Here is a 20,328-nt window from a genome sequence, read left to right on the forward strand (position 1 = left end):
ATCGGACTGCATCTTCATAAAATGTCTAGACATAGTGGTAGCGCTTCTAAAAAAGAAGGGCATTCACATCTACCCATATCTCAATGATTTGTTAATCAGAGGCAAATCACATCAGGTACTCTGGTAGGTCTTAACTGTATTCTCTCTTTGTTTGCATGTCTGGGACTCCTGGTAAACTGAGAAGTTCTGTCACCCCATCTCAGATGTTAGTCAGGAGCTAGGCTAGATTCCACCGTACCCAGTGCTTACGTACCCCAAGACAGATTATTCATGCTCTGACTGTCACAGAGCACAGTGATTTCAAACATGACAATGATGGTACTGATCAGATTTATGATGGTAGGCCACGTGTCTGAATGTACATATTTGACTGCTTGCCAGAATTCACCTGAGACCCACTACAGCTTTGGCTCAGGTCAGTCTACTGCATTGCAAAGCATCAGGTGACCAATCATGGTGCCACCCCATGTACTTGCAACACTGACCCAGGTGACTGCTTCCTGAAAATGTTTAGAAAGTGTCATTCATTACCTTGTTAAGATGTAGAGCTTGTGACTTCTTAACCTCCTCAAGTTGGGCCCAACATAAACGGCTTTATATTCTTCATACAGCATTATTTGCTCAAATTGCACTACCTGTTAGTGAGGCTCTGTTGGATCCTGCAAAAGTAATCTGGCATAGTCAACAAAAATACAGCTGACCTGTAAAAGGGCTGTTAAGAAATATTATGTTCCATCTGAAGATTCGGAGTTTGTTTTCTCATCCTTCTCCCAACTCCCTAGTTGTCGAGGCTGTAAATGAATGTGGAAGGCAGCACCATGCTAAATCAATGCCATACGATAAAGATCAGAAGTGTCTTGGTTTTTGTTTTGTCACAAATTATATTAATCTGTGATTCTACAGTTTAGAATTGCCAGCTATCAACCGTTGATAGTGAAATATTGTCACACCAACTACTCAAAGTTCAATTTATTTATTGAGCATCTACCACCAGAGCAGAGGGACCAATTCCAGGCAGTAATTACAGAGGGTCAGCTCCTTGCCAGAACATCTCGGCGGGTCTCTCTGGATGCTGCTGCCACAGCTGCTCACTCTATTTCTACGTTGGTGGTCATGAGAAAGGTCTGTTGGCTTCAATTCCCAGGATTTCCAAGCGAGGTCCAGAATATAGTCCTCCTTCAACAGCTTAAAATTGTTTGTGGAGAATACAGATAAGTCTCTGCATATGTTAAAAGATTCCAAGGCCACTTTGTGCTCTCTGGGAATTTACACACCTGTGCGTAAAAGGAAATTTAGTAAGTCCTAGACAGCTCAGAGATCTCATGCTGCTCACTTCTCACTCTGAGAGACCACCTTGCCCAAAGAAAGAGGTAGAGGTTCCAGAAAGAGACTGCCTGCTACACAGGCACTGACCTCGCAATCCTCATCAAAACTGGTGTTTTGATGGGGTGCTCGAGGTTGTTCTTACCAGCTGCAATTGTTGATTTGCATTTCTCATTTTGGGGAACTCCTTTCTCGTTTCCAACAAGCTTGGGAGCATATCGTTATATACAAATGGGTTTTGGATATCATATCAGCAGGATACTCCATCCACTTTACTTCCCTCCCTCCATCCCACCCCCTTGCTCATCCTCTTCAGGGACTCCTCTCATGAGCACTTTCTAAAGTAGGAAAGAGACTCCCTCCTGAATTTGTGCTATAGAACTAGTCCCTGTACAACACAGAGAGAAGGGGTTTTATTCCAGGTACTTCCTGGTTCCGAAAAAGAAAAGTGGGTGGAAACCCATTCTAGATCTAAGACTCCTCAACCGGTTCATAAAGGTACAGGAGTAAAGGGACCATCATAATCATGTAGTCTGACCTACTGTACATTGCAGGCCCCAAAACCTTGCTCACCTACTTCTGTAATAGACCCATAACCTCTGTCTGAGTTACTGAAATCCTCGAATCATGATTTAAAGACTTCAAGTTATAGAGAATCCACTACTTATATTAGTTTAAACCTGCAAGTGACCTGGCCCCATGTTGCAGAGGAAGGTGAAAGCCCCCCGAGTCTCTGCCAATCTGACCTGGGGGTGGAAAATTCTTTCCCGACCCCAAATAATGCAATCAGCTGGACCCTGATCATTTTGGCAAGACCCAATAGCCAGACACCCCGGAAATAATTTTCTGTAGTAACTCAGAGCCCTCCCTATTTAGTGTGCCATCACCAGCTGTTGGGGATATTTGCTGTTAGCATTCACGGATCAGCTACACGCCATCATAGGCAGTTTCATCGTACCATCCCCTCCATAAAGTTATCAAGTTCAGTCTTGAAGCCAGTTAGGTTTTTGTCCCCACTGCTACCCTTGAAAGGCTGTTCTCACTTATTCTGTACACTTTCTGACCTCCACGAGGTAGCTTTCCTTGCTGATCCTTCCCATCTTCTATTCCTTGTAGGCTTTCTGCTTTCTCTTAATAACCTGTTTGAGATGCTTGCACATCTAGGTTGGTCTGCAACCCTTCCCTACAGAATTTTTTCCCCTTGCTTGGAATGCAGGCTTCAGATAACTTTTACAACTTTGATTTAAAGCAGTTCCAAGCCTCCTCCACATTCAGATCCTTGAGTTCTTCAGTCCAGTCCACTTCCCTAACTAATTCCTTTATTTTTTAAAGTTTGCCCTTTTGAAATTAAGGACCCTAGTTAGACTTATTTCTGTTTATCCTTCCATTTAGTTTAAACTGAATTAGTTCATGATCACTTGAACGAAGGTTGTCCCCTACCATAAGCTTTTCTATGAGGTCCTCACTACTCACCAATACAAAATCTAAAATGCCATCACCTCTTGTAGGGTTGGCAACTGTTTGAAGGAATCTGTCAGCTAATACATCCAGGAAAGCTGGGCCTTTCTGTTATTAGTAGCACTTGTCCTTCAATCTATATCTGGGAAGTTAGTCTCCCATAATCACACAACTCTCTATCCAGATCCAAATTGGAGCCTGGGGATCTGTAGCAGACCCCAAGCACTATCCCATGAAAGTGTCTGGTAGCTTTCTTCCTCAGTGATTTTGACTCAGACTCTGTTTTATCCATTCCATGACTTCTGATTTCTTTAGTCTACCTCATCATTAATATACCATGCTACTCTACCACCTTTATCTTTATTTCTGCCTTTCCTGAACCAGCATATCTACCGAACAGGCACAGCTTGGATTTGCTGGTCATGATTCCTCAAGAAACCCTATACCCATTAAATTCCTGGGCAGAACTATTTAAGGAGTGCAGCCGAGTTCCCTTTTCAATGCCTCTAGCTTAAGTCTTTAGTGATGAAAAGCCTCCACTTGCACTTCTCCATCCTCCTCTTGACCAGCTGAAAATTCAAGGGATATGGTCTTCTCAGGAGGCCATCCTATTTATAAACATTCTAGAGCTCAGGTCATATGACTAGCATCAAGGCTTTCTTGTCTCTTCAGAGCTTAACCGTCCAAGTGGTGACAGATAACATTACAGCAATGATCTATGTCAACAGACAGGGGAAGTCAAGATCCTCTTCACTCTGTCAAGAAGCCAGACATCTTTGTGATTGCGGAATCTATTATCAAATTACACAAATTTCTCTCCACCTACCTGGTCCACGGAACATCCTGGCATACCAACTCAGCAGAGATTTTTCTGAAAACCATGAATAGTTCCTCAAAGACTTAAGTCCTCCACAACATCTTTCGTGGGTGGGGGTTTCCAAAAGTTAGGCCTATTTGCAACATATCACAACACGTGTTTAACATTTTCCTCCGGAGGGGCATGAGCCCACTCTGACAGGTGCTTCCTCATCCCGTGGACTCCAGAATTACTGTATGCCTTTCTGTTCATGCCTATGATACTCAGGGCTTTGAGGAAGCAGAGGAAGGATGCAGATCACATCATGATAGCCCTGGTATGGGCCAGGCTGTTTTGGTGGCTGGTGAATGTATCAGCACATCCACCAATCATCTTACTGATTCCGCCCAACCTGCTGCCACAGAACGTGGTGGAGCAGTTGAAGCCAATCTTGTTAGGGAGCAAGGAGAGAAGCTGGGCAGATCCTGTACTTATTTTCTGCTGATTGGTTTGATGTTAAAGTTGGGTAGATGAGTGTTTTGGGGCGCCTGGACCCTTCAAAGGCTGCATGGGAAACTTTCCTTTCTTCCCGTTCCGGTTCTGTCATTGTAGATGTGAAGGTCACTGAGGCCTAGGAAAAGCATTGTTTGTAAACAAACAGCAAGTGGTAAATAACTAAGGTCTAAATCACTTTGCATTGAGTTGGCTTGTATAAAAGCATAAATATATAGCTACACTATTGTCCATTTTCACTTAATGTGCTGTGCACTTTAACAAAAATATCCGAACTAAAATGATGCTTTCTATTTGCTGGCCTTGCACAATTGTTATGTCGTGCTAGTTATAAAAGACTACCAAAGCATTGCTGTCAAATTCTAGCTCTGAAAAAGTGGTTTCTATATTGAAACTTACAGGAAAAATAGCTACTATATCTTTGAGGGTACCCTAACAATTAAGATGTTCCAAAGATGCCTTTTTTTAGTTTAATAGCCACACCACCTAGTTTCTGATATTGTATAGTATGGGGCTTAGCAAATGTTTGTTAAATAGCTTCAAAAAATAAAATAAACCTTTCCAAACATGGTGTAAGTTTTTGTTTTTGTTTTAAAAGGACACTTTCAACTTGAATCTCATGAAATTGATTAATTTTTTTAAATTGATGTGGCTTTCAACCTTTCCAGACTACTATATCCCTTTCAGGAATCTGATTTGTCTTGAATATCATAAGTTTCACCTCACTTAAAAACTACTTGCTTACTTTCTCATTTTTAGCATATAATTGTAAAATAAAGCATTTGGAATATAAATATTGTACTTACATTTCAGTGTATAGTATATAGAGCAGTATAAACAAGTCATTGTATGACATTTTAGTTTGTACTGACTTTGCTAGTGCTTTTCATGAAGCCTGTTGTAAAACTTGGCAAATATCTAGATGAGCTGATGTACCCCTGGACTAGGTTTTGTTTTTGTCCTTAGGGAAAAAAGGGTATACTGCTTAAACAATTCCTTAAAATATAAATACCTTCTCCTTTGTTGCTAAAGGCCTTTTCAGGTAGGGTTCTTCATGCTAACTGATTTTCCACAGAGATTCAGAAATTGACTCAAAATCAAATACACCAAGAATACTGGACACCATCTTTTGTTAATCATAGGTGTTACTTATAACACTGGTAGGTACCAAATTTTCAGAGAGGATTTTTTTTTAAGTTGATGGTGTCCATTTTAATGAAAATAATAATTGCTTTAGAATTCTGGTTTTAAATGCACATACGGTTTTATACAGTCTAGCAAGCAGACAATAGTACAAAAGGTAAGAAGGAATAATTAAAGGGCATATGATGTGATGTGCCCTTTCAGACGTAATCAAACTAAAAATAGACATTAATTAGCATGAAGAAGCTATCTGGAAGCAGCAGTGTGATAGCTAAAAACACCTTAGAGGGGCAGTTAAAATTATGTTGGGGGGGAGGGGGGGAGAGAGGGAAATTCGTAACATTGTCCATCACAATCCACCAAATGGTGATGAGCTGGAAGCTGTAATCTTCCTGAAAACACTACTTGCAAAAGAGCTAAAGTATTTCCCTAAGCCACTTATGTGAATATATGCAAATTTATATATGCAGAATTTTAAATTTTTAAGTGGGTCTATATTTGAAAAAGTCACTAACACCAGAAGATTCTTACTAGGTAGATAGGCACAATTTTTTGGTCATATTTACTACATGCGCTAGATTAAATGGGGATGGAAGGGAAAGTAGTGGAATATTCCTAGTCTCTAACTATAGACCATACTCAGGGCACTTCAAATGCCAATAAGGCTTGGATCAGATTGTGCAGATCTTTGTAATATGATTCTTGTACGCTTTGATCAGCTGAAATAACTATGGTGACACTTTACTTTGAAGCATGATGATGACTTAACAGGCATTGGGATGAATAGAGGAAGTTCATATGCGGAGCTATTGTTACAGGCTATTTGTAGACTCTGTCAGACAAACTTAATCAATTTACACTTTATATTTTCACTTATCTTTGTAATTATAAGGGCTAAGCATTTTTATTTTTATGAAAGCTTACAGTCTGGGGCACAAGAATTGGTTTATTGTTTGTAAAGCCTTTTTGATACAAAGTGTATATGTTCATTAGTCTAGTATTTACTATGAAATCCTTGCCTTTTTGCTGATCTGAGACTTTAAAAGCTAGTTTTCAAAAATGTTGTATGTATGTAACTGACATGTTAATGTAATGGAATTTTGGGGATAGCAAACAGAGTCAAGTATAAATAAATAAAAAATAAAATAAGAAAATGACGTACAAGAACAGTTCACATGCACATTGTAACAACTCAGATTCCCAATAGGGCTCAAGAGCCTGTGGCTCTTGTCACTTAGAAACACATTTTATTCCAACATATTTATTTGAAGAATGAGGGGTATGTGAGAAATTAATAAAAATCTAACTTCAACTTTCAAAAGGTATTGTTCTAAATAACTAGTTACACAGACAATTGCAGAGAGCTTCTGACCTCCTTACACACACTTTTGAATAATTGTTCCACTGCTTATGTTAACACTAAGGGTATGTGTAAACTTGGAGCTGGGGGGGTCTGATTCCTAGCTGACATAGACATGCTTGCACTAGCACGCATCAAGCTAGTGTGCTCAAAATACTACTGTAGCATGGGTAGCTGTGAGCAGTGGGTTTCAGGCAGATTTGTACTTAGGGTGGCTAGCTTGTGCTGCTGCTCTCTGCTGCCCATCCAACCTCCGCTATGCTGCTATTTTTAGCACACTAGCTTGCTGAGAGCTAGCATGAATGTGTCTCTATGAGCTGGGAATCACACCCCTAGCTCCAAGTGTAGACATACCCTAATCTTTCTCACTTGTTTAGCCTGTGTTGAAAAACTGTTGTTACTCTTTTGATGCAAACTGTCTTTAAAGTTATCTATTTAGGTGCTATGTCTAGCTCAGGGGTCAGCAACCTTTCAGAAGTGGTGTGCCAAGTCTTCATTTATTCACTCTAATTTAATTTAAGGTTTCGCGTGCCAGTAATACATTTTAACGTTTTTAGAAGGTCTCTTTCTATAAGTCTATAATATAGAACTAAACTATTGTTGTATGTAAAGTAAATAAAGTTTTTAAAATGTTTAAGAAGCTTCATATAAAATTAAATTAAAATGTAGAGCCCACCGGACCTGTGGCCAGGACCCGGGCAGTGTAAGTGCCACTGAAAATCAGCTCACGTGCCGCCTTCGGCACACGTGCCATAGATTGCCTACCCCTGGTCTAGCTAGTGCTGTATATATGGCAATGCTGTGTATACAGTGAATTCCACTGGTATGAAATGAAACCAGAAATATTTTCTGGTACTTGACCAAAATATACTTACCTTCTAAATTTAACATAGCAAACTCTTTCTTAAATCTTACCCAGGCATCTCATCATATGTTATGTGCTGAAACTGATACTGTATGACATCCCTACGTGGAGCCTTCTGTTGCAAAACAAGCACAGACTGAACTGTTCTATCAACTATAATTTATTTCAACTTCTGTTTATTCCTTAGGTTACCAGTACTGCGCTGTAGAGTTGTATGGAAACATCTGTAACTTAGTAGGCGTCTTGGTAGAAATGCTAGCATACCTGCTATTACATGGACTAGCCAAATTAATGTGCTTTAGTCTGCATCTTCAATTAGGGCAGCAGCATTAGTGTTGCTATTCCACAGCTGGCACTAAGCCATGTGGGAGTGTATTGCACCATAGCCAGACACTAGATGGTATCTCTTAATTAAAATACTTGGCTGTGTTTGTTTGTGTAGTTTCTTTAAAGCAGTAAGTGGTCTACAGAACTGATTATTGATTTTAAAAAAAAAGTTTGAATCCCATTTTGTTATATTGAGATAGCAGATGTTTGGGATGTTTTTCCATTTCCGCTAAATCAGTTCTTTTACTAAGTGGTTCAGAAATTAATGTTTTGTGTGTAGCTTTCATGGCTTAGACAATTAGCTGTCTGGTAGCCAGAGAAGTGGACACAGACTTTAAATGTTTCATAGCAGTATTTCTAATGCAAAAAAGGAAGAGCTTGCTCTTATGGTTGGGATCAGGAAGTACAGTGCTCTCAATTTACTTCCTAAGGTTAGTATGCTGTGACTGACAGTCATTTGGTGACTTGCTGCCTGGGGTGAAAGAAGTCCTGGCAGCTAAATGTAATCATAAGGAAGAATGTTTAATTTGGGGGAGAGGGCTTGCATTTCACTAGCTCCTTGGTGCCCCAATCAAGGATTGCGTTTGTTGTGCACTGTACAAAAACAATCTCTTCCCCCCCAGAGAGTTTACATATAGGTTTAATATAACACAGCAGATGAATGCAACTGACAAATTAGAGGTATAGAGAAAGAGGAGGACAAGACAACAGTAACATTTCTAGCTTTCTCTAAAATGCTCCTACAGCCCTGAGCAGACCTGGGTAGATGACAGGACCTTCAGGGTCAAATGTTTGGATGAGAAGATGGTGTAAATAAAGGGTTGTGAGTTTTTAGGCACCAACAAACTTCTTAGGAAAAGAAGACCTTATATAGAAGGGATGAGGTCCTTCTTGATAAATCCCTTTGCCCATCCATTCCAGCCCCAACCTTTAGAAGTGGAACCAAACTTCTAATATGAAGATTATCAAAGTTTTGGAGAGCTATTAAAACTACGAGTTGGAGGTGTGGTGTAGGTAAACCAATAGGTGCTGAAGAGTCCTTGGAGTAGACAGAGATTGGCTAGGGATATTAAAAAGGAAATTCTGTAGCTGGTTAAAAAAATCGGTCCAATTATAACTCCTCTGGAAGAGGGACAGATTGAGAGCAGCACATAGGTGCAGTCTACAATGAAGTATGTGGGGAAAATAGTTAAATATACATAAACACACTAAAAAAGAAACTACAAATATCTATCCCAGTGCAAAAAACTTACAAGCAGAAATAGGTGAATTAGTTTGTGTAGCAATGGAAGAGAACCTTGAGATAATATGCATAATATGGAATGTGGTGAAATGACAAAAATAATGGAATGCTGTAGTACCTGGAGATAAACTAGACCTGAACTTCCATGTTTGTGTATATCCAAGTAAGATTTATGCAGAATTGCACTTTGGAAGATATGGCCCATGTTGATTGTGTATTTATTTGCCTTTTCCTATAGTAACATTATAAAGTAGTTAACAGTTAAAAACCCTTATACTACAGTTAAATATTTTTTGGAGGTTATAGTTCTTTGTGGAAATAATATTGATCGTCTACAGAGCAAATGCTTTTAGTTTAAGATTTACAATAAACAAGATATAAGTTGTTTGGAAGTAAACATGGAATTACAGGCCCTAAAATGGGATTGAGGGACCATTGCAAAAGGGATTGATTTAGTTTTTGGTGCAGGCTGTTCACAGATTCCTTCACTAGTACGTTTTGTGTCTTGGTGATTCATGTTCACAGTTTTTGTGACTTCACTAATGGTTTAATTACCATGAAATTTGGCTGGGTCGGAGGGGCTGCTTAAGGGTAAGAACATCTGTTTAAGTAGAGAAATTGTTGGGACGTTGGTATAAGATTTTATGAAGAATGTCCAGAGAGCTAACATTCTAAGGATAAAAGTAGGCATGTAAAAGGTTAAGTGGTAAGCATTAGGCTTACCGTTAACCCTGGAGGCCCCGTGCTGGCCGGAGTACGGCTGGCCGGAGCAGCCCCAGCTGCATTGGGCTGGCTGGCCGGCCAGCGAAACCCCAGCCCCATCGGGGCCGGCGGGACCCCGGCCCCAGCCCCCACCTCATCAGGCTGGCTGGAGCAACCTCAGTTAATCGGTTAAATGATATAATTTTAATAGTTAACCGGTTAACTTTTTTAACTGATATTTACATCCTTAGATACAAGCATTTTTATTTAAACAGCCAGCCACCACCACCATCACTGTGGGGAATAGCGTAGGAAGAGTCTTGAGGGAAAATACTCAGCAGGTGTAACGCAGACTTTTCTAGTCATGGGGTGGGTAGCATGAAGAGGCAAATGAAGCAGGTACTGGGGGTAGATGAAGAGAGCTGAGATCTGGGTAGGGTTGAAGTTGTGAAGAACCTAGAAGGAGCAAAGAAGCAGCCTGAACTTAGTGCAGAAGCAAATTAGAAGCCCGTGTACGAGTTTCAGGAGGATTGGTGATGATCAGAGGAAGATTTTGGCATCAGCTTTTCGATAGCCTGGAGGATTCAGAGGGATGAGAGGTGGGGAGGGCAACCAGCGAGAAGCTACTATCATTAAGATGTGAAGTGTCCAAATATAAACCAGGGTTGCACAGTAGGGGTGAAGTGGAAAAGTTAATTGTAGTTATCATTGAGGAAGTAGAGAGAGGATGTGTTGAGATTCAGGAGATGTGGTTCAATAGAGGACTGCCTAAGGAATTGAAGTATTCAGGACTACCGTGTGTTAATCCACTAGTGTTGTTTGAAATCTGGACTACTATTCGAAACATCTGTATTTGTTACAAGCTGTTGTTGGGCTGATGAAGTATAACTGGCTTACTGGGTATTAACTGATTCACCTTCGAAGAGATAATACCATCTTAATAAGATAGTGTTGAAAGAGAGAAAATAAAATAAAAAACCCTTGAACCATTTTTGACCCCATCTTAAATATTTGTCTTGAGTTGGGTAGTGATGTGACCTTGAATATACCTGTTGAACAGAACATAAATTCCAATACTAAAGTCATTTTTACTGTAGATATTAACTTTACTGTTTTTCATTTTTCATTGTATTGCTTCTTCTGGCTTCCCTTACTTCCTGTTTCACATTATAGAAGATGATACACATTAGTTATAGCTGCATAGTTTAATCATTTTAAATCCATGTCTTTAAGGACTTGCTAATTTTTATAAGCTTTGAAAACCGATTGCATGGAAAAGCTACCATCAGTGATATAGAACTTCATAATTATCTCCATTCAGCATCAGGTCTTAGCTTTTTTGCTTACCTCTTTTGTCATTGAGTATCTTTGTATGCTTTTATAAACCTTTTTTTTTTTTTAAAGACTCCCTAAGTATTGCTAATAGGGCGGTCAAGCAATTAAAAGAATTAATCGTGATTAATCACGCTGTTAAACAACTATAGAATACCATTTATTTTAAATATTTTTGGATGTTTACTACATTTTCAAATATATTAATTGTACAGTGCTCACTTTATATTTTTTATTGCAAATATTTGCACTGTAAAAAACAAAAAAATTGTTTTTCAATTCACGTCATACAAGTACTGTCGTGCAATCTCTTTATCATGAAAGTTGAACTTACAAATGTAGAATTATGTACAAAAAAACCTGCATTCAAAAACAAAATCAGTGTAAAACTGTAGAGCCTACAAGTCCACTCAGTCCTACTTCTTGGTCAGCTAATCACGCAGACAAACAAGGTTGGTTACAATTTGCAGGAGATAATGCTGCATGCTTCTTGTTTACAGTGTCACCCGAAAGTGAGAACAGGCGTTTGCATGGCACTGTTGTAGCTGGCATTGCAAGATATTTACGTGCCAGATGCGTTGAAGCATGAAAGGACATAGGAATCTTTAGCGCATCTGGCACAAATTTAATTGACACATATTTTTTTTAAATGAGCATCATCAGCATGGAAACATGTCTTCTGGAATGGTGGCTGAAGCATGGAAGGGGCATACAAATGTTTAGCATATCTGGCATGTAAATACCTTGCAACACCGGCTACAAAAGTGCCATGTGAATGCCTGTTCTCACTTTCAGGTGACATTGTAAATAAGAAGCAGGCATCAGTATCTCCCGTCAATATAAACAAACTTGTTTGTCTTAGCGATTGGCAGAATAAGAAGTAGGACTGAGTGGACTTGTAGGCTCTAAAGTTTTACACTGTTTTGTTTTTGAGTACTGTTATGTAACCAAAAAAATCTGCATTTGTAAGTTACACTTTCACGATACAGAGATTTTGAGTACTTGTATGAGGTGAATTGAAAAATACTGTTTCTTTTGTTTATCATTTTACAGTGCATATATTTGTAATAAAAAATCATAATATAAAGTGAGCACTGTGCACTTTGTATTCTGTGTTGTAATTGAAATCAATATTGAAAATGTAAAAAAATCCAAAAATATTTAATAAATGTCAATTGGTATTCTATTGTTATAAGTGCGATTAATCACGATTAATTTTTTAAATTGTGATTACATTTTTTGAGTTAATAGCATGAGTTAACTGCGATTAATTGACAGCCTTAACTGCTAAACAAAACCTAATGAAAAATACTTTGAGGAATGTAAGAAGTGAGTCATTAGTGATGGTGTCTGGCTTGTTTAAATAATGTGCATTTCATAGAGTCCCTTAATGGCAATGAAAATTGCTGAAAATGCCGTAAAACAATAGACTGTACATATGCAGTAATGTCCTGTTTTGATGCTTCATCCACCCAAACCACTTGTCCACATTTGATACATTTGTTCCCTCTAATTCACTTCCTGTAGGATTTCACATGTGTATGTTTTTAACATTCGAACAGATGTGTTCAAAAATAGAATCTCTTCAACATCTTTTTACTGAGAAGGGGGAAGGTGAACTTGATTTTCTTCTGACGCGATCACAAGACTGCTGCTGCAGTAGGGGCTTAATGCTGTTTACGTCGTCATTTTACATAGCAACATCTCCCTAGGGATTTTTAAACAATGCAGCTGTTCATGAAAGATGAAGAGGGGGAAAAATAGTTGCATCTGCCATTAGGGTTATTAAAAAAAGAAAGCCGCAAGCAAACCATTGAGTGCAGTAGATTCATGATTCTGCATGAATGGACAACAGAATCATGGGAGCTGCTATTTTTTTTTTTCTTGAATGGAAGAGAGCATCATGGGAATGTGGCTGCTTCTGATCTTTTTGTGAATGATTCTTTTCCATTTAAATTGGCACCATTTTTATGAATGATTTAAAATAATTTTTCTGCAACTATTCTTTAAAATGTGCATAAATTACTGAAGGAACACTAAAATAGTGCTTTTTTTCATCTAATTTAGACTATTTTGGTCACCACCTTTTGTTTTGCTGATGTCCAAGATGGCATTGTGCTGATTTTAATTTAATGTAATTACACCTCTATCCCGATATAACGCTGTCCTCGGGAGCCAAAAAATCTTACCGCGTTATAGGTGAAACTGCGTTCTATCGAACTTGCTTTGATCCGCCGGAGTGTGTAGCCCCGCCCCCCCCCGGAGCACTGCTTTACCGCATTGTATCCGAATTCGTGTTATATCGGGTCGTGTTATATTGGGGTAGAGGTGTAATTTAACTTGATGGAAAGAGAATTAGGCTACAGAGATATTTTATCCTTAAATCTTGAATAAAATGTCAGAAATTATAACAATGTAATTTGTTCCACCATGCTGCAAGAGTGGAAGTGACACTATGTTGAAGGTTTTTGTTGGCCTTGTGTAAACTGTAGTTGTATCTTTTTTTTCCCTACTTCCTTTCTTCTGTGCTCTTCTGGCTCCTTGGTTTCTTAAACATCAAAAAAGTCAGGGTTAGGGGTGGAGATGTAGGGCAACAGGAGTCTGCGTACACTTAAGCTGCAGCACCTTCTGCACCAATAGTCTTTTGCTAATGTTAGTGAGCCACTTAAACTGCATAAATATTTGAAGTACAATGGTCCCTGATCCCATTGCACTTCAACTCTCATCATGTAACAGATACACGAAATTTGCTTCTAACTTTTGGATTTTGTGTGGTCTGTATTAACCTGTGTAATTTGCTAACTTCCTGGACCCTCATGAACAGAAGGTGCTGAATCTTTCGAGGTTCTTGTGGTGAGAGAGTACAACTAGTTGAATGTGTCTTTAAAGAGTTGGAAGATTTTAATAGTACGCTGAAAGTTTATGCATAAATCAAAAAAAGAGCCTAACAGTAAAACACTTGCCCTTCATAAATGAATGTGACACTGTAGAACAATGTTTTGAACTAACAGTATAGTAGTTTGTCTTAAACCATAATGACTTAAGTATCCTTCATATTTTTAAAATTGGAATGGCCAAGTCCTTTAACTTAACTGTATTCAACTTTTTTGGTTTGTTTGTTTTTGTTATTTTTCAGAAGAGAAATTCAAAGTGGAAACAAAAATTATTGCTGCAGACTTTGGTGAGAGAGAAGATATTTACAGTAGAATTAAAGCAGGACTGGAAGGCCTTGAGATTGGTGTTTTAGGTTTGTATCTGACCTGTTTCTAGATTTTTACGAGCTGGAGATTTTTGTCTTGATATCCCTATTAGTTTGCTCCCCTCTGCCCCAGTATTAAAGTTTATTGAAACCAGCCTGCAAAGGCTGTGGATATGACTGAGCTGAAAAAAGTGAAGTGACTGCGTTCTAGATATTTCTTATTATGGCCCTGATTCCTAAAAAGCATCCCTATTCAGGAGAGCACTTACTCCTGTGCTTAAGTGCTTTCCTGAATCAGGGTGCTTCTGATGATGCATTTTTGGATGCTTTATTTTTATTTATATTACTAAAGGCTCACCTTCGACTCTGTGCCTTTAATACTTTAAATACTCAGCTATCTAACCTAGTAGCAGTTTGGAGGCTAACCAGATCCCAAGATTATGAACTTAAATACCCTTAAATCAGTTCAGTTCAATTTTTAAACTACAGAAGTTGTCAAAGTGGGGGAGGTTGGGGTGGAAGTTTGTATTAAAACAAAAAACCAAACACAAGCTTCTGCCCCCTCATGTCTCTGTTGGGTGGATAAGATCTTCCCAGGATGGAACTACGCATGATGATGAGTAGTATTTGATCCTCTGTGGCCTTAACCAAAGGGGCTGATATCTTCTCCTTGCCTTCTGATTACTTCCCACAACCCTCCAGTTTACATCATGAAGCTGTAATAGAAGCCAGCTAACTTCAACCTGCCTAACTTTAGTGTTCATAAGACATAAGGGGGTAAATGAGTCTTTAAAGTCAGGCTACGATCTTACTTTTTTTGTACTCATGGTACACTTTTGTTATATAAATACCTTCAATAGGACTCGGGAGAAATGGTGCATTTGTGATCACACATCAGCACTGAAAATGCTTCTGCATTTATTCATAAACCCCAGCTCTAATGAAACTAAATGTTTAGTTTTTCTGTTCTTTGTGTGTGGAGTAGCAGTTGAATCCTGTGGGAACGATATTAACTTTTAGTTACAGAGCTGCTGAAGCTTAGTAGCTAGGATAGAACATCAAGTCATTGACTTCCTGCTTCAGGAGGTTCAGGTTTGACTATGTTCTGGTCATATTGGTTAGCTCTGTTGTTCAGCCTATTGCACTTCTCCTTTGGGTACCATACAGTATCTTGAAGATGCTGCAGTAGTCTTGGCATTTTCTCATCGAAAGGGTGGGAGAAGACAAGGTGATTATTCTGTTTGCGTCACTGAACCTAAAATCAATAGGTAATTCAAACCAGTTTTAAGCTAAAGAACCTGCAGAGTTTCCTCAAGATAAGAAGACTTTAGATTCAGACAATTCAGTAAAGGGATTTTCTTGAAATTATATATTTATACTGAATTTCCCTGTGTGTGTGTATATATATTCTTATGCACCTTTCTCACCGTACATTTGTACAGTTCTCCATTATGGGGATGAGAACCCATAATGGTGAACAACGGCTTGAGATTTCACAAATCTGTCATCTGAAGCTCTTAAAAAGATTACACCGTTTTACGACACCCATGTGAGGTAATAAGAATGTATACAAAATTTCTAGTGTTTTAGGGTACAATGGCAGCTGGGATTAGAACAAAGGAATTCTGACTCCTGCTCCCCAACTTGATCTATAAGGCTATGTCTACACTACGAGGGGGGGATCGATTTCAGATATGCAAATTCAACTACGGGAATAGCGTAGCTGAATTCAACGTATCTGATCCGACTTACCCCGCTGTGAGGACGGCGGCAAATCGACCGCTGCGGCTCCCCCGCCGACGGCGCTTACTCCTACCTGGACTGGTGGAGTATGCGCGTCAATTTGGGGATCAATTATCGCATCCCGACGAGACGCGATAAATCGATCCCCGAGAGATTGATTTTCTACCGCCGATCCGGGCGGGTAGTGAAGACCAGCCCTAAGACTAAGTTTCTTCCTAAACCAGAACAAATACATATGGAATAGCTTTGCATTTCAGAAAAAAATCAATAATATTTCTTAGGCATAGGTAATCCTGGATTTCTGTAGCCTCAAATTGTGGCGGTCTGTGCTAGCTCTATGGTATCCATTGCAAATGTTCCAGGGTTCTTGAGCTGCTTAAACTATCTGTTGGCAGTTGTAAAGTGTGTTGCCTTTAAGAGGGCACCTGCACCTACCAGGGCAGTTTTTTTTTTTTCCAGATAATGTGATAACCCATTGTCTCTTTAAAACTGGCAATTTACAGCTTCAGATTATGGCTAATCCATAAAGGCAGTATTTTACTGATTGCCAGAACATCAAGTTTGTTTTAAAGATGCAAGGCAGCGTTATAGATTTCTGTGACATTAATTGCTGTCCAAGATCTATGTTCAATCTTCTGCCCAATACGTACTGTCTGTATGGGTGCCTGAGAAGACATGGGTTTAAGTGAGACCCCTAACCAAGCTAATTAGGCACTTAGCTACACAGTGCATATTCTTCTTTGGAGCCTCACTTGGGCTGATATGCAGGAGTAACTTAGTGGCAGCTCAGTACTCACTATTGCAGGATAGGGTTCCTTGCATTGTGTCCTAGTTACTTTTAACCTTTCACTTATATACACCATAGTCTGCATCTACACTGGGCAGAATCAAGACCCCTGTGATTGCAAAGTCATAGCACAACTTTGGACAAAAGTATTTACAGATTAAAATCCTTGTAAACTCCTTTTTATTTGGAAGTTACTTCTCACCCACATGTAAAGGCTAGAGTTTGCATAATGTTTTGCTGTGTGTTCAAAATAGCATCTGTCAGTGACTTTGAACATGTGCTAACTGCAGCAATATGTTAAATAGGTAGAGATGAGAGATTTTCCTTGCACCACTTTAAATAGTGGGCTTCTTAAATGAAATTTGACAAACTTGACACTCTCCTGGTCAGCAAACTCAACTTTTTAGGTAAATACACAATTTTCTGTCACTTTCCATCTGGTTTCAATTTTATTTTAAACAAAATTTTAGTTAATTTTAAGACGGCTATAAAACTTACTAATGAGAGCCACCAATGATAAGGGCTGCACTCCTACCACCGCCAATTCCAGTACTGAACTGAGTGTGAGCAGGTGAATGCAAAGCCAAGGGCTAGGTTTCTTGTAAACTTCCCTCTATTTCCTGCTCACAAAAATGGACCAGGCAGACAAGTCAGGAAAATTCCTCAAGTTCTGTGTTGATGCCCATGATCATTCCTATGGATGAGGTGGTACTCTGTACATGAGAGAAAAATTGTTAGCTCTATCAAGTGATTTGCTATGCTCATGTTTCATGGAAATCTTTATAAAATCACCATCAATTTAGAACTAGTTTTGCTTGCATACATTTCACAGATGAATCCCTGACCATCCTTTTTGCTAGCAGAGCCAGGCTTTGGGCTCCATAAAGGAGAATTGCATTTTTAAAGTTGGCTTCTAGTTTTTCCCTTGCAGATAGCCCTGGAAATGGAAATGGATTGCTAAAATTGAAAAGATTACATAGTTGGGCTCCATTCTGCAGTGAAAGGTTGAGTGGGGGGAAGATGTGGAAATTTAAATATCTCCCTAACACACACACTTATGAGTTGATTTTTCAGAAAATCCTGAAAAATCATGTCCCTAACTCTTCACACTACCCTGAGTTGTGCCCTACTCATAAAAAGGCTGATAACTGTGGCCAAAACTTTGTTATATTTAGGATGACGGGTGGCAAAAAAGTGTGCCTCCCACTCCTCTTCCCCCGCCCCCCCCCGCCAATACTGACACTGCTTGTTAAAACTTCTATGCCTCTGAGGGTATGTCTACACTGCAGTAAAATACCCATGGCTGGCCCCGATCAGCTGACCTGGGCTCAGGCTGCGGGGCTATAAAATTGCAGTGTAGACACTTGCACTGAAGCCTGGGGCTCTGGGACCCTCCCCCATCACAGGGTCCTAGTGCCTGGGCTCCAGCACAAGCCCAAATGTCTGCACTGCAGTTTTATAGCCCCATAGTCTGAGCCTTGTGAGCCCGAGTCAGCTGACATGGGCCAGCGACAGGGGGGTTTATTGCAATGTACACATACCTGGAATGTGCAGCACACTTGCTAATGGGCTGGAGGATGTTTATTTCTCCTCATTTCCAGCTAATGTATTTTTAGGATTCTTGTAAAGAAATTTACATGGGTAAGTAGTTGCTGTAAAGGGGTTCGGAAATCTTGAATAGGAGAAGTGTACTTGAGACAGTCTTGGAATGAAGTTTAATAGCCTCTGCTTATAACTAATCTTCTGTCAGTTTCCTCCACATATTTTTAATATCCTTGATATTGAAATGAGTTTTCAGACACTATCTTAAAATGCAACCTTTTGCTGTCCATGCAACTGAGACAAAGATCCCATGACACTTCTCATAAAAATGTTTGCCTCAGTGTCGTTGGCCAGAAAGTTTCCCTTCTCCTTCATAAACTCCAACCCCAAAGGTGAATGCATTTCAACAATGCTGTTAATATATTAATAGTACGGTACTTTAGGATCCTATGGGATGGAAGGCACTATAGAAATGTAAAACGTTGCATCCACAGCAACTGACTATGGTGTGTCTATAGATTGACTTCAGTGGGTATGTCTACATTGAAATGTAAGCCCATGAGTTAGTGGAATTCAAGTGTGTTAATCTAGGGGGCTTGCGTGTCTACACTCATTTGTAAACTCCAGGTTAGGAATTATTGAACTGTGAGTCCCAACCTGGGCCTCCAATGTCTACACTGTATTATGTGTGCCCAAGTCTAGCCACCATATCCCAGACTTTCAGTGCCCTCCCAGAATGTGGCCACTCTAGCCCTTTGTTCATGTTGCAGTGTGGGAAAATTTTTGTCCAGAGGACAAAGAAAGTTGGTGGTGTGTGGAAGTGTGGGATACTTGTGCCCTGGGAATCTGCCAAGATTTCACTGGGGCTGCATTTACACTGCAAAGCAATAGAGCTTGAACCCTAAATTGTGGTTTGGCTCAGTCCCTCCACCTCTGTGAGGCCTTGGGATCCTGGATTCGTATGTAGATGGAAGGGGTTTTAGGCTTGAGCCTGAGTTTGAACCCTGGGTTTACACTGAAGTGTAGGCTTGTTCAGTGAGGTCAACTGAAATGTATATGAAACAAAGATTCTGTTTTCATGTTACTGTCTTTCATAATGAAGTCAAAATTGAGAATATATATGAGAGAAGCAGCATTGTTTGAGTGGGATTAGAAGTTTCCATGATTTGTTAGTGTTTAGATTACTAGAGTATGAATATTGGCTTCATATCTGGGCTTGTCTACACTGGCAATTTACAGCACTGCAACTTTCTCGCTCAGGGGTGTGAAAAAACACCCCCCTGAGCGCAGCAAGTTTCAGCGCTGTAAAGCGCCAGTGTAGACAGTGCCCCAGTGCTGGGAGCTATGCCCTTCGTGGAGGTGGTTTTTTTAGAGCGCTGGGAGAGCTGTCTCCCACTGCTCTGCCGCGACCACACAAGCCACGTTAAAGTGCTGCCACAGCAGCGCTTTAGCATTGCTTGTGTAGACTAGCCCTCGGAGAACAATGCTGAAGTACTGCATTCAAAAATTAGGTTTAAACAATTAACAGATTCTCTATTAATTTTAAATGCTGCCAATGGGGAGAGATTTCACAGATCTGAAGAATGTGAAAACAACTTGTGGAACAGTTTGCTATGGTGAATCCCCGTGTAATGAGCCTTTGAATAGACAGAGAAAGCAAAACACAAACCCTTTCAAAAGGCAGATAAGCTTTGTCAAAAACATGCACTGCTTAATGTACTAAGATTGTCATTAATGAGATTTCTCCTGCACTCATATTCGTGCTCCCCCCCACCCCCAAGCTATTGAAGCTCTTTGACAGAGTGCCTTCAATGAGCTCGCAGGTTGCTCCTCGTGTTGGTTACTGCTGCCATCTACTGTCCTGACACAGGAATTGCTGATTTAGGAGTGGTGTTAATTTGTCCATTTCAGTGTATTTCACTTTCTAGGGCTCTCTTCTGCTACAAATTGTGTGTGTGTGTGTGTGTGTGTGTGTGTGTGTGTGTGTGTGTGTGT

The 20,328-nt window shown here is 39.7% G+C and overlaps 1 protein-coding gene across 2 annotated transcripts in view; it reads left to right on the forward strand.

Annotated features, from left to right (window-relative positions):
- HSD17B12 (hydroxysteroid 17-beta dehydrogenase 12) overlaps window positions 1–20,328 on the forward strand; it is a 202,219-nt gene that overhangs the window by 119,354 nt on the left and 62,537 nt on the right. For both annotated transcript variants that reach the window (XM_024209809.3, XM_024209808.2), the window contains exon 4: window positions 14,199–14,309. In XM_024209809.3, the coding sequence (XP_024065577.1) occupies window positions 14,199–14,309 (111 nt within the window). The remainder of the gene's footprint in view (window positions 1–14,198; window positions 14,310–20,328) is intronic.

The sequence above is a fragment of the Terrapene carolina genome, unplaced genomic scaffold, assembly GCF_002925995.2.
Source record: "Terrapene carolina triunguis isolate 2854851 unplaced genomic scaffold, T_m_triunguis-2.0 Scaffold96, whole genome shotgun sequence".
NCBI lineage: Eukaryota > Metazoa > Chordata > Testudines > Emydidae > Terrapene > Terrapene triunguis.